The sequence below is a fragment of the Tauraco erythrolophus genome, chromosome 7 (assembly GCF_009769465.1).
Source record: "Tauraco erythrolophus isolate bTauEry1 chromosome 7, bTauEry1.pri, whole genome shotgun sequence".
NCBI lineage: Eukaryota > Metazoa > Chordata > Aves > Musophagiformes > Musophagidae > Tauraco > Tauraco erythrolophus.
The window spans coordinates 54,595,265-54,621,848 of NC_141471.1; the positions used below are offsets into that span (position 1 = coordinate 54,595,265).

General features: G+C 36.0%; 1 protein-coding gene across 1 annotated transcript in view; it reads right to left on the bottom strand.

Moving 5' to 3' along the window:
- Positions 1 to 26,584, bottom strand: part of CNTNAP2 (contactin associated protein 2) — a 1,148,354-nt gene that overhangs the window by 341,314 nt on the left and 780,456 nt on the right. The window contains exon 12 of the mRNA XM_086615189.1: positions 20,438 to 20,557. Within this exon, the coding sequence (XP_086471315.1) occupies positions 20,438 to 20,557 (120 nt within the window). The remainder of the gene's footprint in view (positions 1 to 20,437; positions 20,558 to 26,584) is intronic.

The window sequence follows — 26,584 nt, forward strand, 5'->3', positions numbered from 1 at the left end:
ACACGGAAATCTCATTTAAGGTACACAGAAGTGAAAAATCTGTCCTAGCTAACTGTAATGTGATCCATACTCTTGGCAATCACAGTCACCGCAATATTGGTATGAGTTTTCCTCTAATACACTGGCAATTATTTTAAAAAAGCGTAATGTATGGTTATTTCTAACCACAAGTGTTCAGAGACAATTTGTTGGTCAGAGCTGTGTATATGATTTCTGTACAAACACACCTATAAAGAGCAGACATCACTTAATTTATAATGTTAAGTAGTATCATCTAGAAAATATTATACGTCCTTATGACCTTTGTTATTCAAAATAAAAACTACATTAAAAGGAATTGATGTTGAGAGTAGTTATTAATTTAAGGATAATTATAGTATTCTCATATTTCTTTATCGCAGACATATTAATAGGAAGTTAAAAGCTAATGTTTAAAGGAAATCTAAATATGGTTTAAATTACCAAAATGCAATAATATTACAGAAAAGGATGTAAGACAAATTTAAAGTAAAGCAGAGGAAAAAAAGGGATTTTTTTTGTGATAATGCATGGGACAGTTGCCATTTCCTGGGGGCTCTGATAATGTACTTTTGCACCTTAGCCTACCGTGTAATGCTTTCTTTGACACTGTTTAAAATACCCAAATACAATGAGTAGTCTAGTCAGCCAATGCAAGTGCTGGGCTTGGCTGTGAATTTGAAACTCAGAGCCGCAGAATTTTGGGAAAAGACGTGAGATGAGCAAAAAAGTACATAGTAGAAATCTTCATGTTTTTGTACAACTTGCACTTGGAGTCAATCTCGCATCATTAGCTCATAAAACCCAAGAGACTTCTCAGCTGAGATGTAGTTTAAGGAGCTAGGCTGGGTAGTGACAGAATTTCTTTTGCTATCACAGTAACATTGAGAACACAAGAATTAGCTGATCTGCTGACCTGACTGAAGAACAGATTACACAATCATGATTAGGTAAAGTACCACTGCTAGTTGGAATAACTGCATTCCATTTTTGACCAAAATTAATCCTATTAATTTCAATTAATTTCAGATATATTGAAAGCTAGAGCAGTCTGCATTACTCCATTATTAATTTATTCTGAGAGAGACTGATTTTTAAAAAGATTATTTAAAAAACCCTCAAACACTTATTAGCCCCACTCTAAGAAAATGATTCACTAGTGAAATCTTAGAGAAGGAATTCTGTCATTGAGATAAGTGCTATAAATTTGGGATGAATCCATTATACTTTCCTCATAAAAAAAATGTTGTTGAATTCTAATTCTAAGTGGAGAACAGAATTCAATGTAGATTTGCAATAAGCTGTTTTTTGTAGCAAGGTGAACCAGAAAAGTAATGTATGCATTGAAAACATGGCACCTGTCCCGCTCTGTCCTCTCTCTTCCCTTCTACTGTCCATATTTTAAGACAAAGTTACTTTTGCGTTCAGCAAAAGAGACTGGATAATTCCCATAGACATGAAAGCATAAGAGCTCCTAACTACATTCACTTAGTCGACACTAGCTTTCCCACTGGAGGACAGAGTACCAACACCAGCTAATTGCTCACCCATCAGTAAGATAAGGCTCTCCCAGTTCACTACTACTTCATTCAAACGCATTTCTTCTCAGCTCTTTTTTAATGTTGCATAGAGCATTCCTGTTGTACAGGAAAACAGATATGAAAAAGTGCTTCTTTCATTATTTTGTTTTTAGCCATGAAGGAGGAGCCTAATTTTCTTTGACTAGAATGCAGAAAACCAGTAACCACAGATTCTTAATAGAATTCTTAATGGTTTTCACTAAGAACAATCTAATTAGATCCAAACTGCTAAGACTTTTGATACAATTATAGAGAAAACAGGCTCACTGTAATTTGGTGCAGACATTACTCTACGGTGAAGCATTTCCTCTCCCACAGGTAAATACTATAGTGAGATTAAGTCAATTAATTTAAGAGTGACTTAAAAAAAGCAAATGACCACCTGTTTCCTCAAAAATAAATTAAAGTGACATAATTTACGTTACTGAAAACACCATTCAGTTGCAATGACCTATTTACAGTACTGCCCGCTCACTAGCTGTTTTTCACTGATAAAAAGTGAAATGGTTGACTAATAACTCACTAATAATGATTAGGAAGGATTCACTAGTAAAACGAGAAAATAATTTTAAGATTGTCCTTATCATCGGCTATTCAAGTGACTGAATCAAATATTAATATAAATTATTTTTGCCATTTCAGATTCAACATACTTTGTGATGGCGGTGATACTACTTAATACTACTCTCTGTCACTGACTATTTTCCAAATACTCAGTTTCTCCTGCTACTGAACTTTCCTCATTCATTTGCTTGGTGCTCATCCAAGCAGGAAAACGTGCTTCTGACAAGCAAGTAAAGTAATCTTTGGTAATGATAATTAACTGGAAATTACTTTGGAAAATAAATTTCGGAAAATAAATTTCAGAAAACATAACGCATGTATTCCACAGGTATGACCATGTTTTTTCAATTTTATTTTAATCTACAGTTATCACCAGTGAAGTGGGTTTTTTTTGGCATTAATGGGCTTATGTTCTTAAGATATTACTTTATTAGATATTTCAATAGATCAGAAGAGAGTTTTATTGCTTGGAAACAATCACTCTCTCTCTGATGAAATATATCAGTGGCTTTTTGAGGAACACATTTTCTTGACTTAAATTTTGGCTGACAGCCTTCATAAGTGTCATCCAGTATGATTATTTCCATCATTCTCAAACACATCTTGGTTCCTAGTAGAAGCCTAAGAAAAGATAGTTTTGAGAAAACGTGAACATATAAAATAATTCATATTCCTTTGATGACTGTCATTATTTACAAGTCCAAAAGGAAAGATTTCAAGTCCATATCAATATTCATGGTGTGCTCTGTCCATCAGCCATAGGCAAAAGGAACATGCTAGAAAATTGAACCTTCAAGCTGATGGTATTTGTTCTAGATGGCTGTCTTCTTGATCACTAGCTAGTGGCTAATTACTTTTAGCCCAAAATGTTTCTGGTTGACAATAGTTTTATTCCAAGCCTCTTCCTGTTTGGCACATGTACTGCATGAACTCATGGGAAGATGCGCGAGGATAAGCGATCTGTGCTGACGACCAATACTACACTGCTGGTACCTCTATGAGAGGTCTTCTTTAACCAGCAGGGCATATTTAGCATTCAGGTAACATGGAAGGATGGGACAGTTAGCTGAAAGCTCAGTGAACATAAATATAAGGCAATACAAAGTCAGGAGAACGCCATTTCAAGATGTAATAAAAATTATATGCATCTCCATCTGCTGCTAGGTGCTTTGCATGTGTTCAGAATCAACGCCTGCGTGCCCTATTGGATTTCTAACTACTATTTGACGACTCTATTGCATCAACATTTAGGAATGCGTTCACATGTCAGCCTGGAGATAGTAAAAATCACGATGTCTAGTAAAGAGCTATCATCAGGGCGTTTGTCACTTCAAATTAAGATTACTGCAATGTGTTCTACAATAGGCTACACCACAAGTGACTCAAGAAACTATACGAGAATCCATTTAAAAGTGGACTGCTTTCTAGGGAGAAAAATTACAGTTGTAATGATATCATATTAGGAGATCTTCAATTTTATTTTCTGATACGAACATAGCTGGTATTTCAATTCCTGTTGAATTGTGTGGTATGGTACCACAATAGTCATTAGCAATGTGATTAAACTAAGCATTATTTGCTGCAATGTTGTAGACACAAGATCTGATGTATACAATTGATACGGAAAAAAATAGAGTAGACAATACATTTTTCCTCTTACCCAATTTTTTTTTTTAATCTCTGTATATATATAAAAGTTTAAAACTATATATAACAATTTGAAACTAATTCTGTATGGGCTTCAAAAGAGCTACAGTTGGTTTATGAAAATGAAAAATGTAGGTTCGATTAAAGCTAATGAGTGTTTTGACAATCTTGCCTGAGATTTCTAAGTGTCAATTGTGCCGTAAAGTTACTCTGGTGATATGAATTCCATTTCTCTCAGATTACTTATGTAGAAAATGGGGTTTAGATCAGAAAAATCCAATATCCAGAAGAAAAAAAAAAGTAAATGAAGAATGTTTTTATGAACTGAATTCTACTGAAATTGTCCAAAACACAAAGCTCTTCTAGCTGTTAAAATGAAGAACTAACTCTGTCCCAGCTGAAACCAGGACAGAAATTAAAGTCAGTGAGTTTCTTAACCTATTTAAGCAGGGAATAGGATCAATCCCAAAATGTAATTCAATCATTCCTGCAGTAATTTTCTCCTTCTACTGTTCCTTTCACTATTTCTTCATCAAAATAGTAATGAATCTTCAAATTTAACTACTAACTACTGATTGGACATTTTCCTTTTTACTTACAGACATTGTCTTCTGAGACAATGAAACTGTACTTCCCCTTGTATTTATGTAGTCTCTGTCATAACAATTCGGCAAGAAGAAAAGTGTGATATTGAGCGACATAAGTTTATAATATTTAAATCAATATATAACAGATAAGTCAGATACTTTACAAGATACGGTGGAAAGAAGTGGCCAAAATAAAGTTTTCAGGGAACCAACTGTTATCAGAGAAGTGATAACGAAACGGCTGTTCCAACACAACTTAGAAACCTGAAGGGACTTTACTGAAGTGGGAAGCAGAAGATGACTTCTCTGGATTACTAGAAATTATTTCAAAATGTTTGACACAGTTGCATGTAGAGCTAATGCCAAGAGTATCTTGAGAAACAGAGGACAGATCCCTCATGGCTTCAAGGAAAAAAGATTGCAGCAACACAAAACATTGCTATGCTGAAAAACGGTGCCTAAGGCAAAAGCTTAAATCATATTTGGGCCTTCATGTAGCAAATTACCTCATATGGCTGTTAATAGAAATGAGAGTTTAAGAACGATCATATACTGAAAAGAACAATAAATAATGAGACTCAGTACAACCACATGAAGGAGGACTCAGATCATTTAAGTGCCTGGTCTAACAGATGGCAATTGCAGTTCAGCTTAGATTAAGGAACATCAAAGTCAAGAACAAAGGACATAAAAGAATTAACAGTATGGCTGTTTTCAGCACAATGAAAAGAATATGGGCAAGGACTGGAATTTTTTTTTACAGTTCGGTAACTGAAGAATGGACAACTGATCCTACCTTCTGGAGGGTGGCCTCATATATACCCTGGCATTATACAACTGGAAAGATAAAATGCATATGTCTCCCTTTAAACATCTTTCAGTTCATTTTAGCACACAACAAGAGCATATGCAGTTAAAAGAAATAAACTACTGCCTGATATTTTCTTTTACAAAAAAAATACAGGACAATTCTTCAGGTCTGATCATAAGCAGGGCTACCTAAAAATCACTGAAAAAAGTAGACAAATTAAAAGAAAAAATTTGAAAGGATATCTTGAAGAAAAAGGGTCTTCAAAGCTTTTACTATGTTTGCTTAAACCTTAAGAAGCCATTTCCTGAACTATCTTGACTGAAAAGACAGGTCAGTTTTCATTTGTAGTCTTCTGAAGAGGCAGAAGGAAGACTAATGCAGGTCTCAACTGTTATCACTAATAAACTTCACCTTCCTTTCTCCCATGAGCTTTCAAGTTCTTGAATCCTCAATGTACTCTTCACTAATCCAACTTAATTCTCTCAAGAACAGCATCCTCCACTCTGCTCTCTCACATCCTACCAACTCTGCTTGGACAGACAAGAAAAGGAATATAGTGCACTGAGGTAGCCTTTCTAATTACTGCATCAATACACTGAATGTTAGGTAGCCTCCTGGAAAGATTGTTGTGAAGAATTAAAAGACTTATTTTCATTAAGTACCCTGTTCCATTTTCAAGAATATCGCTTCCTTTTGATACTGGCTTTTCGGCTATTTGCAACTGAACACTGGGAAAGAGCAATCTGGGTAATTGCATTCTCAACCAATATTGGGTTTAATGTTGCTTTCAAAAGGTGTCTTCAGATTGAAGAAGTTACGGTTCAAAGTTTTAATGCACACTCTTGATTGTTTGTAATAATTTCATCATTCTGAATCATACCAGCAGCATTTAAACTTTGGAATCCCATTTGAAGATTGCCTTATAAACTCAAGCATGTTTTCTTGAGGTATCGCCTAACTAAATAACAAACACTACTCTCATATGTAGTTTAATGCAACATCAGGTTTCTTTTTTTTTTTTGGCATTTCAGCACTTGCTCATTAGAAAATTAAAAACCCACTGCCATTAGTTGTCACAGGATAGACAATAGAAGTTTAGGTATGTTGTGACTGACAGAAGAATTTTGGTGTCTTGAATGTCTCCATTACTAATCTCTCAAATGAAGCATGACTTAAAACTCCACAGTATATCATAGTGCGTCAGTGATTTCATTTATCATGAAACAGTCATGCATTATTTTAATACACATTCTATACAAAGCTTTTTAGCACACCTATGATTTGAAATGTGGCAGAGTGACATTAGGAGAAAAGCAAAAGTCAATCAGACTTCATATTAAAGTCAGCAACTTTAATAAACTCTGTTTAAAAGCTTTTCCTTTCCTGAATGTTGTGATGTAGTTCTATCTCAATCTAAACCTAAAGTAGAAGAAAGAAATCATAATTTGCTATGTTAAATTACAGAAAAACTCAAAGCTAGGTCATGAGAAAAGACAAATATCCCACATATAAGTAGTAAAGGTCACACATTTAATTCTTTTAATGAAAAAATTAAAAGTACTATAAGGATGAGGAATAAAGAGCATGCTAGACCGATACGACGCTTTCAATCTCCAGAAACTCTTGACTGTGAAATTTTTCACTTCCTCATAACCAAAGGATGTGACCTTCTCTTTCCCTCTCATCTCAGGACCTACACAACCATCATTAAAACACCCTAACTCATTGCAGTGGACACTACTGCCTGAAAAGACAAAGCGGTTTTATACAACTGGCTCTGTTAGGGAAATACAAATCAGCATTTTCAGAAACTCCAACTATCCTTGCAATATGTATCCTGTGAAAATAGTACCCTAAGTGTCATACACCTCAAAGACAGTGCTGCCTAGATACAACACTCTAAGAAACTCTGATGTTATACCAGCTGTCTCATTGGCTTCCTGCTAGCAGATATCCAACAGATTATTGTTTTTAGAAAATTCTTTCTAGTGTCAGGAGCCATAGGATTAATGAGAAGAAAAGCAGAAATGTGTATTTCCATAAACCTTTCTCCTGCATACTCTTTTTATGCTTCAATACAGAAACCAGCCCATTCACAGAAAGCATCACTGAATTTGGAGAAGAGTGGCGTACGTGAAAATATAGATGCTTTTCTACTAGGTCTAATACCACTTTCCTTTTCATTGAAGGCTTACAAATACTGTTCTATCTACTCCAATAACAATCAGAAATATAACACTACCTATTAATAAATTTAACATGTTTCATCATGTAGAAATGTTATATTTTAAGTTAATATTTCTGAGATGCCAAAAAAATCATGACTGTGTATAATTGGACTTTGTAAACTTGAGTTCAAAAGAACTGAAAAGCTAAGCATTTTTGTTATATTCTTATCTGGGAAAAGATGTGTTACACCGTCTCTGCTCTTACTAAGATTCCAAACATATACAGAAGACATTCATGACAACAGCTAACTGCTTTCCAGAGCAATGAGAAATTTTATTTGCAAGGAAACATCTCCATTCACATGGGACAGCCTGATATTGATGTATTATAGAGAATACTGTGATGGACCAGACAAGGTTCCATGTATGGCCAGGTCTATTACTGCAGGAGTTGACTACAGTTTACCCACACACTCCCGCATACTTGTCCTGGGCCTGCAATTTGGCCTTTGTCAATGACTTCTTTACATATATGTAATCTTTCCTATTGGTAAGTACACATGCATCTCATGCAGCTTTGCTGGTCACTTAGCCTTCTGACTACATTTTATGTAGAAAGGTAAAGGATTTATAATATAATTAATATAAAAATATGATGTCTGGAATAAAGTAAGTCTGAAGAGAAAGTACTGACTGCAATGGAAACCATTTAGCAATCAACTACTTACGGGTCTTCAAGGGCTCACTCTGATTTTGAACAACTTCCCTATTTATTTTATTAGGTTTCCTCATATTTAACAAAAAGAAAGTTTATTTCCTTGAGGGAAACACACAAATTATACCCTGTCTTATATTCAAGCAGCCCTCTAATTTCCACAGGGCTCTCTGCGAAGCGAAAAGCATTAAACTTCCTATGGATCAAACTGAAACAGTGACATCCAAGAGGCCTATGAAGTTTTCAGACATATATGTATTTACACATGTCTATTCAGTTTTAAAATTTGCTACATTAATTTAACTTCTAATGTTATCCACTATAGAAGATGAAATTCATCAACCAAATGTTGAAATTCACAAAGATAACTGACTTCATTGCATAATGAGTAGCTGTAGAAATAAATCTACTTGCAGATTTCAAACGTGGGTCTGCAACTTGCAAAACTGAAAATGAGTATTTATTTCTTCCATACTATCTGAACAATTCCAGTCTCACATACACATAAAATTTTGGTGCAGAAAGAAATCAAAAGTTAACATAAAATTTCCTCAAATAATTCAGTGAGCCAAAGGCTTAATTCCACTTCTCCAAAAGAGGCTTTTTCACTACTTAAGAGGCTGGAGGGAAAACAGGGAAAAGTGGAACGTGAAGAGACTTAATATTGATGTCTGTATGTTAGTCACAAATAGAGGTGAACCAAAGTGTTAACAACTGAGACATTTCCCAGGCCAATATGGACTGGAAACAAAAGGATAGGGGAAGAAAGGAAGTAACCTCCAGGGATATTAGATAACACCTTTTTTCTAGCTACACCTTCAAGAAATACTATTTGATTTGAAAATATTAAGATCTAATATTGAAAAATTGTCTAAGTTTGGCACTTAATGTACTAAAACCCATAAGATTGATTAGTAATTTCTGCCTAGCAAGAAGGCTGAAACAGCAGTTACTTTAATTTGATTCTACTGTCTCTGATTTAATGAAAAAGGTCGTTGCTGGTCTCTGGCATCAGCAGCACTTCTCTTCCATTGCAGATGCCACAAAGCCCTGCAAAGCATATGAAAGTGTAGGTTTGCAGTACGGTTGGGCATTAAGTAATATGATCTTAACATTAGCATGACAGTTGTAGGAAAAATCTGTGACCATTATGGCAAATTTGTCAGGCAGAAGCAAAGCAACTACTCAGAGCTCCAGTACACAGCAGAATTAATGAAGTAAACGCCAGAAGACTCCTCTGAATATTAACATTAATTAAGTAGGTTAGTACCCTCTTATTTTTTTATTTTACTTCCCATTGATCTGTCATTTCTGAGAAATCCAGTTTACGCAACGAGGCAGACAAGTAAGCAGTGAATCCATGTCAGTGCACAAAGTAAATTCATGAGTTAGGTCTTTTGCTAATAACAACCGTAGACCAGAAATACTGTGAGTCTGCCACTTTTGCACCTACTCAGTCTAGCAGAGCTGTCAGTCACCTGAATAGTCTCAGTGCGGCTTTTGGTTAGCACCCAGTTGGCTCAGCTGTTCGTTCATTAGATGCTCACTATACAGCACAAGCAAGAGTAACCATTTCAGAATAGTTCTGTGGTAATTACCAGATCAATAATAGCAATAAAACATCTTCAAGCACAAGCCAATGCTTCTGACAAACGTACTTGATCTAGACCCATGACTAGTAAGTGCAAGGGAGAGAACTCTGTATGCTCAGGCTTTGGAAAGGTGAGTCAGCTTTGCCTTTCTAACTCCCCCAACTTGCCCATTAAGCAGTTTCTGTGGAAAATCCACGTCTCTGTGAGAGCACTGATTCCTCTCCACAGACTATTGCTAAGAAAAAGAGAGTCCAATTGAGCAGTGATGGTCCTAGATCTCCGATACAGTAATTTACAACATTGCCATTTCCAATTGGTTTGTGACAATATTTTGTCCTATTACTACTGACAAACATATTTAATTTTCTTTTATTACTACTGACAGGTTTATTCCATTGCAGTCAGGCAATGCTGATCTGAAAGAAAATCTACAGTGATTTCTATTTGTGATGCACAAATGCATCCCAAAGTGGAGAAAAGAAGCTATTCTCTTTAGAGAAATATCTCGAGGTTTAGGATACTGCTTTGGCAAAAATCACAATAATAATTTTTGGAAGGAAAGGGAATAATTTATTCTGACTGATTTTCTGAAATTGCTTACTATTGAATGCTTCAGTGTGTGCAGAGTTAGTCTCATAAATCTCATCTAGGGTAATGGAAGATCATTACCTCAATAGCTCCCACTCAGAAAAGCATGTCCTGACACAGTAAAACAGACACATACTAGATAAAGCCAATATTTTCAGGCTTTCTGAAAAAAAAACGAAAACTTGGGGCTAGCAAATGGAAGAAACCCTAAAGCAAAAAACACAGAAAGCATGTTAATTCTGGATCATAAACATGAACTCTAAGCACAATAACAGACAACTAATATGACATTGAAATGACAAGCTGCATCCTATCTTACATGTATCATCTGTCTGAAATCAGGCAGACTTGGCTTCCAGCACGAGTGGAAGAAGATCCTTACACTTAGCAGGTGAGACTCTCTAAACAAGAGACCTGGTTTGCGTAATTCGTACGTTTCCATTCCAAATCTGGAAGTCTGCTCTGTGGATGTTCTCCAGCTGTATTTGTTCCCTACTTACTGCACAAGATTTCACAGATGACTCCTTATCTTTTGCCCCTTTTGGCTGGGCTCTGCTCACTAAACCATGTGGAATGCTACCAGTGGTTTGCTTTTAAGTTGTAACAAATCTATTTCAACTATTCTTCACCTTCTGATGTTATGGAGCAAGTGATAATCTCAGTAGGTTACAAACAATTCTGGTTCTCCCAGGAAAATTCCTCCTTGATTATCATGGATGTTAGCAGTCTCTTCATAGCATTTTCTGATTGACTGCCATATTTTCAGAGGAAGTGCTGCTTTCTTTGGCCTTGGAGATGAAAAAATGGCCAATTCCTAGATGATCACAGATTTAAGTCCTTTTCACCTGCAGTGCTGTTACCCTACAGGCTTTTTCCCCAAGTTCTATCTGTCTCTCACCATGAGGAACAGAGATGGAGGTGAGTTCACAGCATACTTCTGATGCTGCCCTAAAACCTGTACTAAGCATTCCAGAAATCAGTAAAAATATTGTCTGTAAATTCACATCATAATTGTTGTCCATTTGTTTTCTTTTGTGAAGAAACACTAAGACTAATTCTAAGTGATAAAATGCAACCATGTATATAATCTTGGGATTTACTATAAATGTCCAAAGACAGCCTTCACACAAACTCTCCACAGCACTGTACATTTGCACTCCTACATAATCTGCACTAACATCACCTGTTATTCAGTCCTGGGAGGGTCATTCCGTACACCTCCTGCCTGTGTAGGAAACCTGCTGTACTTTTCCACTCTGTGTATGCTTACGTACACAACAAAATGGATGTCTACTGCAGTTTATTCATTGCCCAAATAATTTATTTTTAAAAAACATCTGTCAGAACAAACAGGAGGAAGCTAGAAAGCCTGAATTTTTAATAGCAATAGTGACAACACAGGTTACCTGCCCTTCTAAGTAAATTAATTTAGAGAATTAACACACCTATGTGCATCACTGCACACTGAATACTGGTTGGGAATTCTAGAATGGAATGAATCTCTCTCCTCTCTTTTTACAATTGTCTGTAATCTTTTAATTATTTGATTATCTATCTCAGTAATAAGTGAACTTAATACACAATTTGCCATCTTAACAGGAATGTTTCCTTTAAACTAATCTGCTCTGCGATCTTTTAGTTACATTGATTCTAGTTTCAAAGAAAACGATAACAGAAAGAATACTTAGAACAGCTAAGTGGTTTTCTCCCTAGTCCCACTGTTGGTCAACAAGACAGGACAGTACCAGCAGTCAGAAACAACCAGCTCTGAACATGACTTGATGAGAAGCCATTCTTTGAAAAGTTGTTTAAGGACAAAGAAGCCTTAAGGGGGAAACACATATGAGAAAGTATTTCTGTATACCAGAAATCCCCACCTGAACCTACTGACTCACACCTCCCTGGCTTTGATACAGTACAGCTGGATCACGGGGATTGTTCCTCAAAGCCAACAGAAGCATAGAGAAGCTTTCCCAGTGATGTAGGGAGTAGGCAGAAACACACACACTCGCAACATCTGTACCCACCCAAGCAACAGAAATACTCTGTAGAAAATATTACCATCAAAATAAAATTTAATTTAAAAAACTCAACAACTTCTTCCATCATTTCAGGGGTAAATTAACTGTCTAGCCTTAACTTGGCTAAAGTGGTCAAAAGCAGAAACAAAAGTTTTACTGGAAACACAAGCTTTGTTTGAGCTTTCAACAACGTTCTCTACAGGAGCAAAATTCTAGGGATAACTGAAGCATATCACTGGCTTGAAGCAGCTCATGCTGAGTTCTGCACATCTCCAGTGGGGCACAGGTGTGGAGGAGTGAAATCCAGAGCTAAATGTTTGCTTCTAACATTCACAGTAACAGTTTAAGGTAGATGATACCCTTCATCATCGTATTTCCAACCATCTCTTTTTTCTTCTCCCTCAGTTATGGACATATTTCTTGAAATACAGGCTTGTGGGGTCCTGCAATGCACAAAGAGTTCTAAAAAGATTTGTTGTTTTCTAATTTCTGTTCAGAGTTCAGTTTCCAACAAATGAGGAGTATTTTCTGATTGCAGATGATGTCAGGATGTTTTCCTCTCTCCTAGACTAAATAATTTTGCAAAACAGATTCTGATTTATTTCCAACTACTTCTGCTATGTCACTCTCAAATGCTAATTTGTTCTAATTCTTGGAGGTCAGTGCACATTTAATTGCTTTATGCCTGATGTATGCAAGTTCTGTAATGCTCATGCTACAACTATGAGCACTTGAAATACATTAGAAGGATGATATGACATGACATGGACTTTTATTCCTATGTTCTTTCATATGACACTTCAGAGCTTGAAGTGGGACAGGAAGAAAGAGCGGGAAGAAACAAAAGAAAGTAGTCAGCATGAAATGCTTCTATTGTTTGACAACATAAGAATACCTTAAATGCCAATAATGCAGTAGACGACAAACTTTAACAGAGCAAATCAAGAACCTTCTCCTGGAAGAAGACTTCACAAGGTATTTTTTATTTTATAGTTTAGATATTTTCTCTGCAGTTGCACACTGGGCTAGCTTTTCATTTTTCACACATGCAAGGGCGACTGGAGAAAGTATCTAGTGATACTATAACACGCTGTAGAATTATATGATTCTAACATGATATACTGCAAACCCAACAGTTATGACACCACACTTTTGTTAGGACACATTTTTGTTTAGTGCAGTCATCAGACATTGATTTGCATCCTGTTTTCCCAACAAATGCTGCCTTTTTTATATTACGATGAGCCCTGAGATTATAAAAACCTTCATCTCCGTGTGGAGACTGTTTCTGTGGCACTGTATTTTTAAGTGTTGAACACTAAAGTAATACAAAATGATCTCACAATCACACGGCACTCAAGCGTGGTTTTATCAGCAGGGCTGAGTAGCCTGTAGTTGTTTCCTCTTCCATCCTTAAAAGCCTCCAATATGGCAAACTCAATATGATGTCACAGAACATAGCAACAGCCTACATTCACTTATTCCTTGCTATCTAGATAATGGCTTTAGCCAGTCAAATCCAAGTAACTGCCAAGCACAGGAGTGCCTAACACCACCATTTTCAGTGATAACCTGAGGAAAAAACAAACAAACAAAACCATTCTGATTTATTTCATAAGGATTCCAGACAACAAGCCACATCTAATCAAGTGCAGACAAAGGCCAGCAATTACAATCTGTGAAGTGATTGAGGATGAGTGGAAAGTTTACATCCAGCTGGAAAAACAACCACAACATTCTTCTTACCAATAGTCAGTACTGTGCTCCAGAGCAGGGAAAGAAAGGCACTACCTAAATTTGTTGAGATGAAGTTAAGTACCTCAAGAAGCATTTTCATAAGAAAGACAAATTTGACATGAAATAAAAATAATGAAAAAAATGAATGCAAGATGAAATTATGTACTTATAAAACCAATAAAAAGGACATGCCTTGTAAATAAGAACAGATGAAAATCATTATCAATGAAGTAAAACTGAGATGCAGGATGTTTCAGCCTACTTGGCATGTAAAGATGTAAACATAGTCTGCTCTGTCTCCAGGTCTCTTATGGGTCTATTATTTTACTCTGCAGCTAGGAGGATGAACTCAGGTTAGGAAGAAGGTCTGCCATCAGAGATGCTGCTCCAGACACAATCCGCTGATGCTTCAATGACTAATGTTTTCCTTCTTCCTCAGTATTTTCTCCTTTCTTTATACAAATAGTCTACCTTGATAAATCAACTGGCCAAAACCAGTGTCTTAAAAGGCTTGATGCTTTTGCCCTTCCCCGCACAACCCCTCCATTTTCTTCTTTTTCTATAGTTGTTTCTGGTCTCATTTCATCTTCAAGGAAATAAGCTTGGATACTCTGCAACAGCAGCCTCAATCCATCTAAACTATTTGTTCCTCTTTTTACCTCTCAAATGCAATTTTAATCTGAAAAAATATCTGACAAACTCATTAAAAAGCCTTCAAAACAAAGCTCTGCAACTGAAGGAAAAGTGTATGAGATGCTGTTAAAAATCAAAACTTCGTTTCATACGTCATATTTGAAACACTGAAGCCATTTTTCCTTCCTGTATTTAAGGTAGCAAACCGTAAATACTTGTATTGGAAGCTTTCTGCAGTGAGATTACACAGGGCAAGGTCTCTATACCTTTACTGACTTGCAACAACTTACAATTGTCCAACGACAAAATTTTGGTTTTTTTTTCCCTTTAAACTTGTGCAAATTTATTCTATTTGAGTTAACAACTGAAAAAATCTAATTCCTTCCTCTATCAAACTGGAGAATCTACACAGAAAAAGTCTTTACTTTTATTTGCTGAATTAAATTGCTCGAAATTTTACATTTCGCATGCATTTTTATATATATCTGTATGCATAAAAGTTTCGGTACCTTGGAAGTTCAGTAAATCAGTTCTCAGGCAAAATGTCTCATCTGAAAAGCTAATTATACAGATATGTGCAATAGAATTAAACACTTAGCGCTGCTGGGGCACTTTTCATCAGTATGTAGTGATGAATGGCACATTTATACTCATGCCATATGTTTCTACATATGTCATAGTAAAAAGCACTCTAGTGACCCACTATTTACAGAAAGACGACAGAAAAATCACAGGATGTGAGAGTTATGGTTGTTTAATGTCTACTCACAACCATTGCAGTAATTATTACATGTGCCACTTCGGTTAAAAAAAGTGAAGAGAGAGAAGAGAGGAAGGGGGAGAGTGGGTAGAGAAGCCACCCCATATATTTGACCTTAATGAGGCGGGCTATGAATGCGCATAATGATAACGCACAAAGTGTTTGAAGATGTGCAGCTTTAGGCAAAAGAACTCTACTAGAAAGGGGACAGGGTAAGTACCACTCAAATTGAGCCATTATGCTTGCAGCTAATTGGATCTGGAAATGAGATAAAAGCCACATCACAGAGGCATAATGACTTCAGGACCAATAAAAAGAATTAACTGACATATCTTCCGGTAAAACAGACTATGAAATCTTTCAGTTCTGCTTTGCATCAGTGGTCTAAACGATGAAGCAGAAGAAACAGCAGAAAGACTATGATTTCCCTATCCTCAGTGCAAAGCCTCAAGGAATTACAGAAGTGCTGGTCTGCCTCTCTCACTGACGTTGCATATAACCATTAGGATAAATAACTAAGCACCTATGATGCCTGTGTGTTGTTGCTCTGCTTATTCCCCATCCTCCACTCTGAAGATTTTAGCAGGACAAATGCACAAGATACGATCAGGGTAAACTTACTGATCTGACACCTTTTCCCCATCCTCCTTGGACTGAGGGGAAAAAAAGGGAAAGAAACAAAATACAGGGAGTAATATTAACTTATTTCTTGCGCCTTTCTCAATAAGACTGAAACAAAAACTGCCAGAGAAACTAAATCAAGTCTAAAGATTCAGAAACATGAAATATCATTCAGAGCATGAGGTGAAGCTGTAATAATCTCGAAGTCTACATCTTCCAACAAATATCTTAAAACAACAGTTTTCCCCACCACCACTACTGTTCTAATAACAATTGAAGAGAACAGAGGACAGGCCTTAAACTGGATACTGAGATAGTAACCCTCCAGCTTCGGGAAAACCTGCTTGAATGCAAAGTCTAACTTTGCATCATGGACCTGCCTCTGAAAAAGGGTAAGATCTCAGCCTTAATATAACAAAGCTTTGGCACAGTTCCCTGTGGGACTAAGAGCACAAGTCAGGATAAACTGAAAAGCAGTCTAATGGATACACTCTATGACACATCACAGCTTCAAGGAATATTTTTCCATAAATGCATTAATTTGAAAAGTTTCAACTTTTCAACTCTAAGCATTTTCTACTTTTTTTTTTAAAGAAAAAAAAAGGCACCCACTTCCTAAAATTTACATAGTTCCTATTGATAAGTATTTTGAAAAATGCTGAACATCTATTACAATGCCTCAAGATTTTTAACAGCTGTATTACTGCAGCAGGCATAGATACTTAAACATGAGATAATGAACATTTTATTTCCACTCTAAGGACATGAAATTAAGTGTTTTGTCCCTCTTCACTATCAAAACATAGCACCATGAATACAAGGTTTATCTGGAGAAGACTAGGACAAGAGTATGGCACAGTTCTGGGATTTCTTTGACAATACAGAGTAGTTTGTAAAGACCACGAATTGCTGCGGAGAGCACAAGCACACATGTATTTCTAAGTCTTTTGCTGCACTACTGAATTGCCAGGACATCTTAGAAACCAGAACAATTTTTAGTTACCACAGCAACATCTATGAAAGGCAGGACTCCTCATGACATTCACCACTTCACTAAATTAAGACACACTAAAGGTGGGTATGGATTACACCTGGAAACACGCCCAGACAGCTGTCTACTGCACATTAATTTTCTCTTCATTTTTTTAAAAAAAAAATACTTCTTCACATGTTTGAGAACCCTAACACTTTCTGACTATACAATCTGTAGGTGAAATGCTGACATAATGATGAAATGACATTTGTGATGCAATATTTGTGAAACAATGCCTTCAAGTGCTAAAGATGCAATTTATAAATACATAATTTCAGTGGCTTTTCAGGATATTTCCCCTGCCCTTGAAGGTTCATAGTCAACTGAAAGTGCAGCTGACTCTCCAACATTTTGCACCAGTAAAGCTATACCACAGTAAGCGTAAAAGCAGTACCTAAGTGTTAAGCCACCTTGTTTTAGGAAGATGGATACTAGCTTTTCTAATAACTCTAACCTCATGGACCTGTTTTCTCCAGGAACCAAACTAGCAAGTTACATTTTACATTATGTTTTCAGTCAGTAAGATGTTGTTACTTGTTAGTTCCATCTGAATGAAACAAGATATTTAAAATGTCTATTAGCATCTTGTGTAGTAACTTAATCTAGAGATGTTTGTTGAACATAGTTGGCTAATGGGAACATTTGGATTTGACTCTCAGGCTAGAGAGGGAATACAGTTAAAGATGTCTCTATTAAAATAATATATCACTATCCTGCCATATAAAGAAGTGGGTTTTTTTTTTTTCCCTTTAGTGTACTCCACACACTCTTCAGTATAGCTAGATCTGTAGGTTACATAGTTTCATCTTCACAAAAGATAATCATAATTCAGCTACTTTATTTTTCAAATATAGTGCTAGTAATACCATAAACATGCAAAATTTCAATACTAACATTGAGAATTCTGCTCTTATTCTATTGTTATAGTGTCCTTCATTATATGACAAGATATGCAGCATAGCTAGAGTTCTAAAAAAATGTGTTATGACAAAGCAAATTAAAGCCTTCAAGTAAGCTCATTCTGACTTTTCTCTAGTACATGTATTGCTGATAATACTCTATCAATTCAGAAAAAGATATAGGGTGTTGTGAATTTTCTCCTAAAGACATAGCTCTTTACCTTTCAAAGTTTTCAGTGCTTAAGATGACCACTAATTAAAAGAAAATGAAAGCCGTAACAGCTGCCATAAATTTGTACTACACAGTATGTATACAGGTGATGCGCTTTACTAAGCTATCCAGGAACGACTGTTAGAGTGGCCTTCCAGATTTGGAAGCTGAGATTAAAATTACTTGCCATAAATTTTCACATGTCTTGCAGTCATTTGCATTGTAATGAAAAAAAAGTTCTGTTAGGACTTGAACTGTTAGAATTTGAACAGGTACATGGATATCAGTGCAAAATGCCTTTTTCTTGTAGCAAAAGAGTTCCTGATGAGAGCCATTCGGTTAATACAGGAAACTCCATTTTTCCACAGCATGTGTCATATCCAAATGAAGAGAATGAGCACTAAATAATTTATCCTAGTGTTCATGATGTCCTTGCAGTGGTTAGGAAAACATCACATTTAAGTACCCTGGAAATTGTTTGGTAGACAAGAAATGTTAGTAAAATGAAACGGTTACTTTTAATTTTCTTATTTGTATTTTTCCCAGTGTTGGACAAGCTACCAGGGCCTGCTGCTGTATGTTTATATTTAACATAAATGAGCAATACTGTAGTTCTGGATATGTGTACTTTTTTTGTGCCTGACACCACTATGGTAGTATATTTTTAAATTCACAATACTACCCTTGAAGAGTACCCAAAAGCCATAGCTGGCCCTGAACACAGAGGTTCTTCTTCTGAATAGCAGAAATCGCTATAATATATCAGCAGTTCTTGGCATTGTTCCCTGCAGTGCCTGTCTGATTAGTTACTGAAACAGTTCAAGGTGCTAGTTATGAATTTAAAAGCCCTAAATGGGTCAAGATCTACTTATCTGAAAGATTGCCTTTATATCTGTGTCTCAGAACACATTGGCTGGCCTGTCTCTCCAGTCCAAGAAGGGCTGGTATCACTCCCAGAGCTTAGATCAGGCTCCTTTTCAAGTACCTATTTATTACACGAATGCAGGCATTAATGGCAACATGAAACAACAACATTCTCCTGTTCTCCAACAGGATGGCTACCTATGAGCACTTGGTCTGGGGTCTGCTGCATGCGTTATGCAGCCCCCTTCAAGTCAGCTTCCTCCCTGCCCCCTCAGTTTCTCCCATCCAAGTCGGCTAAAACCCATCCTACAGGTCCAGTCATGTCCAGGTTTCTGCCTCCAAGAACAACTATATGAGCTTCAGCAACTGTGATCTCTAAAGTGTCAGTTACTGTTTCAACTTGTGATAGCGTCTTCACCTTCATGCTGCCGACGCAGAAGTCTGAGAACTCAGACACACGACAAATTTCCAATGCAAACAGACTGAAATTTCAAGCTTACTTATGCAGACACTTGGGCAAAGTCAGGGGACGTGTCGGTTGTATCAGCTACCCAATACTTCATGTCAGGAAAAAGTGCTGAGACAATTGTCATGCATTAACAGACCAAAGAAACAATATAGTCTCAGCACAGAAAATTGCCCCCCCTTTTCTTTTTTCATTATCATATTTTTCTGCCTCAGCATGGCAACGCTGATGACTAAGACAGGATATCTTCTGTGAGAACGCCCAGATGGGAAATCATCCATGCAAAACTAGTGTTAAAAGCAGGAAAAAAAACAAAATCAAAATACATTAATGCAGTTATATATATGGTCTCAGAAGTTAAACGAGGTATGTCCTAACACCAGTTAAAAAGACTAAACAGGCAAATGAAGAAAACGCAAATGTTTTGTTTCTCTTGTATATAATTTCTATTCCCTGCCTATGGTGATAGGTGTGTGAAATTCAGCAATACCTGGACAGAAATAAAAGTCTGACGTTTCTAAAAAGCTGTCTTCTACAGTATCCCATGAACCACAGACATTACTGAACTACAAATATGTTGATATACAATATTTTTGTTAAATAGTCACATACATCTAGTTGGCGTTTTTATTTTTGGTGGATTTTTTGGTGGATTTTTTTTTTTTTAAATGATGCAGCACTGAGGATACAAAGGCTTGTTAAGGCTCATAATAGGTGTTATTCAGAAAGCTTATGAAATGAATTTGCTATTGCCTTGCTCAGACTATACTAAAAGGTGATTACAGATTTGATGACCCCTCTCATGAAAAGCTCTTTGCAATTATTTTTCTTTTGCCAAGAAACATGAATTATGAACAAACTCTTTCTCCCAACTGCATTAAAAAAAAAAGAAAAAAAGAATTAGAAAATACAATGCTGTTACCTGTCATGTTGCAGTAAACTTTCAAAGGTCCCAGTGCCCCACTGCCATCTGGATCTATCCAGTAGGAATTTGAAGTTTTGCCCAAGTGTTTGTACGCTTCACAAGAGAGTTCATGAATAGCTGGAATAAAACACAGCAATAAGGATCTTGATATCCTATAGCAAAAAATCCATAACGACAATAAATAGACTTTATTTATATACCAAGCACTATACCTTTGACAACGAAATAACATCATTGACATTCACAGAAAACAAAGCATCTTTCCAAAAGATACAAAAGTGATTAAAAGCTTGAGGCACCCATTTTCATTTTTTGTCATGTGAGAGAAAGCCAGAACAGGAAGAGAATTCCAACAACTTGGGAGGAGGGGGAGAAGAACAAGCAAACATTTTCAAGAGTATCTTTAAACTGTTTTTCAAAATACTTTGGTTCAGAGCTTTGTTTATACACCGGTTTAAGTTTTACATCATAAATGGAGACACTTCTATTGATCCAACACACTTTTCCCTTTAGTTTTCTTTCAAGAGATACAGAGAGAAAACTCAAATTTTTGGTGTAAGTTTCAGAATTTTTCAGGTTTTATTACCACTCAGAATAACATCAACTTTCAAAATTGTGAAGTTTCTCACTACATGTAATACTTGTCTCTACACAGCTCTACAGTTACTTTATTACTTATGTACATAACTAATACTGTGTTCCAGCAAGGTCTAAAATTTCACAGTATTTACTGGAGAAAGTTTAATTGATCTGGCAGGGAGTTTTGTTTCCATTTTTCCTTGACCTCTCTATACTGCTTTCTATTTCAAGTCGTAAAACTGCTTGTTAAATTTTGTTATGATGAATAGCTCAGACAATAATAAGCATTGTAGATAAAAAATGGGAATTACTAGAAAAGATTCTATCTATATGATTACAGAGTTATGTGCACTATACATGAATAAATTAAATCATTTTATGCATAGAAAAAGTAATTTATGGTAATTTATATAAATTAGTGTGTGAATATATATAATTGGTAAATTATATAAATATTTTTCTATGCAAATTTTTAAACAAGGAATGTGTAATGCCTCTTTGTTTTCCAACGACCAGATGGTACAGCTTTTTTATTTGGAATCAATCAATCAGCTGTTAAAAGAAATGAAATGTCTGTTTAACCAGACTTCGCATCCAGCCTAAAAATTCATCTAATTTGTTGGCAATTCTTGCCAGTGATCTCCTTGCTAAGACTGGCTTTATTTCAAATGTCCATAAGGAAGAGCTGTTTCGCTGGGCTCTGATGATGACTGACTGATCACATACACAGGTTTAAAGGCCTCTAACTATCTAGAAGTAGGAAGGAAAGTAGAGCTAAAAAGTCTCCAGTTTTGACATAGCACAAATGCAAAGTTAGACTGTTACCTACATATAAAGAGAATCTCCTTGTCAATGTTACAAGATAAAGAATTTCCTGGGAAGTTTTATGTGTTCATTACAGGATCTAAAGTTACTTTTATACAAGTAGATACTTTAAATAAATTGCGAAATGTTCCAAGCCATTGCCCTTTTCTCCCCAAACTAATGTCAACAGATATCTTTTATTATCAGAGGCTCTGCGCCTGTTTTCAGACACTTCATGCAGATTTCATAAGGAATAACCTATTTTCTTGAGAAGTATTTCTCTAACACTCTACATGCTACCTAAATGTAATCAAAAAATACCAACTCTGTTAATATACAATTGTTGTGATACCAAGTTGCAGACTTCAACAGATGTATTCCAGGTCAAGCCAAAAAGATAACAAACACTGTTTATAATCTCCCAGAAGTTTCGTGTTTCCATTTTCTAAACCCTTTCAGAAAACGAAGGGAGCTTTTTCTTTGTAGTATCCAGATCTTTATGTAGGGCCATATGACATTTTTATCTAAGTTTGCTCCTTTCAAGAAGACAAACCAATCCTTGTACAGAGATACTACTAAAATTCAGAAAAAAAAATTAGTGTTATATGAAAGGCACAACCAAGTTACACTCATTTACACCTAGTGAATATTTTCACAAAAACGAAAGTGTTTAGATACAACACCCTCCTTTCTGTTCTTCTGGAACGAGAGAAATAGAAAGTGGTAGGTAGTCCTTAGTTGGCATTACAGCACCAAAATAAGCTGCTTTTTATTAAGTTAGATTTGTTAAGCTTCAACATTACGTTGAACACCAAACAACAGAAATTAAGATAATTCTTCAAATAAAGACAAAAGAATGGGATATGCTAAATAAATTTGGCTATTGAAAAGTGTTTTTATGACTGTGCGACAGGTTTTTGGCAGGTTTTATCCATATGTAGGTGCAAAATTAAAGACCTTTAAAATACGAATAAACAAAAATGAAAGGGTAGGTTCTAGTAAAAGAAGCAGTAGCGCACAAATCACATAACACGAGTACAGAAACACAATAAAGGCATAAATGAAGTTGGTTTACTAAAGTAACTGGTAATTAAGATGCAATAGGAAACAGCAAACAATCATGTTCTGAAGACACTTGATGACAGGAAGACTTTTTGTTGACTTCAGATGGCAAACGGTAGCCACTAAACAGCAGAACAAAAGTGGCAAGCACCAGGCAGAGAAAGCAATTGTGAAGAGGAGGAGAGCAAGAGGTGATACCAAGATGTCAAAGAAGTAGAAGATGGCATAGAAAGTAAGACAACACAGGATAACCTTATAATTCAGTACTTCTTTTAAATGGGTTTTTGAAATGCTGCACAAAAAAAAAAAATCAGTAGTGTGTAAGACAGAGGAGAAGAGGTAAAAATAGAAATTAAGCAACCCAAAGGATCTCTAGAATAAATGAAAGGACAAACACTTATGGAACAATGTTTTAGAAGTCATTCGAGTACCTTAAAACACAAAAGAAAATGAAAACAGAATACAACAAGGAAGGGATCACGGCAGAATCAAAACAGCTTAAATCAGAATGATAAAGGTTATAACAAAACCAAAAATATTAGCAGAAAAAAGAAACTACAAGTCAGCAAAATGCAAGATCTGGAGATAAAGTCTACAGTGTTCGCATGCTAATAAGGAGAAATAGTTGCATATATATACAGAGAAGAAGGCACATGTATACAGATCGAGAAAAGGGTCTTTTAGTGCTGAGTTCTTCTGGAAGATAAGGAATAAAAAAGGAATGAAAGGATTGAATACACGAGGACATTAGATTTCTGCTTTTCAAGCCAGTAGAAGTAAAACGCCAAAAATGTGTATTTGCTTTCTTGGAAGTTAGTCCAAACACACAATATACTTACTCAGAAGACTATTAAACCTCAAAGTCTTCCAAGATAAAGATAAAACTCCATGCACCCTGATGTCCAGATAAGACATTTCTAGCACAATATATATATTTTTTTGAAGCGTTACTTATATTTTTTTTTCCTGAGGAGAAGGTGGTGGTGGTGGGGAAATGTCCTCCAAATGGTTTCTTCACTCTTAACTCGACATGTTTTCATATTGCATCAAAAACTGTCTACAAGCAATAAGTGGTGAAAACCTGGTCAGAACAGTGATCCTAGGTCTTAGAGTCCAGCAAAAAAAATAGGTATGAAAAGAATCAAAAAGAGAAGAGCACCAAAAAGATGCTATAGTCTTATTAATGACCTGAATACAGATCACAGAGGCCACCAAATCCATTTCATGCTAAAATTTGAAAGGGCTTGGTTCTGCTCTCACATTAAGTAAAAGGAAGTTAAAAAAACCCATACAAACATAAATAATCCCATTTTAACTTTAAGTGTGAAACATCAAGCTGCTTTAAACTTAGTCTGGGCAGAAAATCCAGTCATTTTAATCAGCTGACAAAAGCAACCACAAACACATTTTGAAGTTTGCCATTGTTACATTCATAACAGTGGGCTTAAGCACAGCTTGAGGGGAGAAGTCTCTCTTCTTGGAAAGGCTGGCTAAGGAAGTAGACTAATGGAGAGCAGCTTAAAGCTAAACAAAAACTAACAAAAACCTTGTAACCACAGAGACCCTAACACCATTTTCAAAGCTGCATTTCTTCATGGGTTCTTTGCCACTGCCAGAACTGCTTACCTGAACTCCAAAGGGAATACTTTGATGGACAGGGGAAGACAACACTCATTTCCGAGTTTTTAGGCTCCTCCATTTTAAACATTTGAGGAAAAGCAAATGGTTCAGAAAACCAGTTTACAAAATAGCTTTTTCCAGCTCCAGACTGTTAGTCAAAAGTTGGAAAGAGTCAACCTCTCTTACATTTCAATGGCTCTTTACTGATTGGGGGAAGCAGATGTTCTCACTCCTGTTTTACTTTCCACCTGGCACAAAGATCAAGAGAGTTATCCCACACAGCCGGCACAGCTGCTGTCTGTCTCTAGAAAGCAGAAGAGCTGAATGACAAAAAGGATTTAGTAACTGTTGCCCTATATGATTTTTCCATAGAGTTTCAGTGGCACCTTGGTGAACTACAGTTTCTTCATCACTATGTAAAATGCAGCTTTAATTCTAGGACTGACAAATAGCCTCCTTTTATAAGTACAAAGCTCATTATAAATAGGAGACCTAGCGCGGCAGTCTGCACTATGCGACACAACGAACGCGTTACAACATGTCGTCTTTCTGACAGTGAATGAGGCTGCTGCAGGGGATAAACTCCTTTAAACTGCTGCTAATACAGGAGTAAATCTCCTCAGCTTTACAGGGGCATAGGAAAGGTGTAGAGTCACTGGAACTGGTGGAATTAAATGACAGTAAAATGACAAAAGTAAGTAGTGCATCAGATCCATCAAGTCCAGCTACACCTCTCCATCACTTTCAACTTCTTGGAAAAATACTGAAAGCTATATAGACTGTGAGGTGCTTGAGTTTACATCAAGCTGGTTTCAACTCAGGCTCCTTAAAAAGGGCTGAAAGCACAAACAAGGAAGAAGGAAAAACATCCAAACATACTCAAGAAATAGTTGCACACTGAAATGGCTTATCTGTGTCTTATTTTAAAAGAAAGAAGTTTAATTTGTTGCTTAATTACAATATATATTCGGAAGACCAATTGAAAAGCTGAGTTTTTTCAAAAAAGTTGTTTATAAACACAAATACTCTGTGAGCAGAAGTTTCTCTTTGTACAGTACTACAACAAACCTATTCCCATCCTTATTTTTTCCAGTACCACATGGTGGAGAAACCATATCTGTTACCATTTCTTAAAATAGGTTAAATGAACTAGAAATCTCACTATGACTGAAAGAAAGTTATATATGAGAAGAAAAATCCTTCTGAACTCCAGATCTGTATTGACAGCAAAACCACATTAAGATGCTGGTGTGCTCTACTACTTTGTGTATTTTAAAAAGTTCTTTAAAAGCCCCACAAAAAGCCAACATGATGCAACACTACTTCAATATTCTTGTTACTCCGTAGGACTACTGCTGCAATAGTGAAAACCAAACCCTATGTCTGTCAGTTTTTTAAAGTTTCGATATAAAATTCTGTGTTTTGGAACTCATCCTTATAATGTCTAAGAACAGAAAAAGTAAAATAAAGTCCAAAACTCAGTCTCTAGTTACAGTTAAACTTACAATAAGCACACAAGTGTTGTTAAAGTCATCCAAAAATAAGTGTGAACAGCTATTTTACATCTCACATTTTGGAAGTGAGGAAAACCTTTCAGATACGACGATGAGATCAAAGTATTGCTAGAAATCCATACTGTATTGATGTACACTCTCAAAAATGCTCTGTATTGCAATTTTGTTACATCCAATTTAGAGTAAAACATAACTCTATATAACAATGTTTATTTTTTACTTAACAAGTACATTTTTGGCATGCAAATCCCTCCTGTATGCATCCACATACACACTCATTGCTAGACAATCCTTCTACTTTTAATTATATTACTATTGTAACTATCCATCCTACAAGGGAAGAGCTGAAAGTTTAACTAAACTAAGTCTTTACTCATTAATAGCATAGTCAATTAATATGATCTTGACTATTGTGAGCTTGAAATATTTTGCAAAGTAGTTTTTGCCAGGTTTCCAAACGTTAAGGGTGTCCTTGTTCATTTATCATTGCCAAAGCAGATGTGGTTGAAAACTGCTGCTGAACACTGCTGAGTTTGCCCCTTCCATCCTTTTAGGCTGTCAGTTT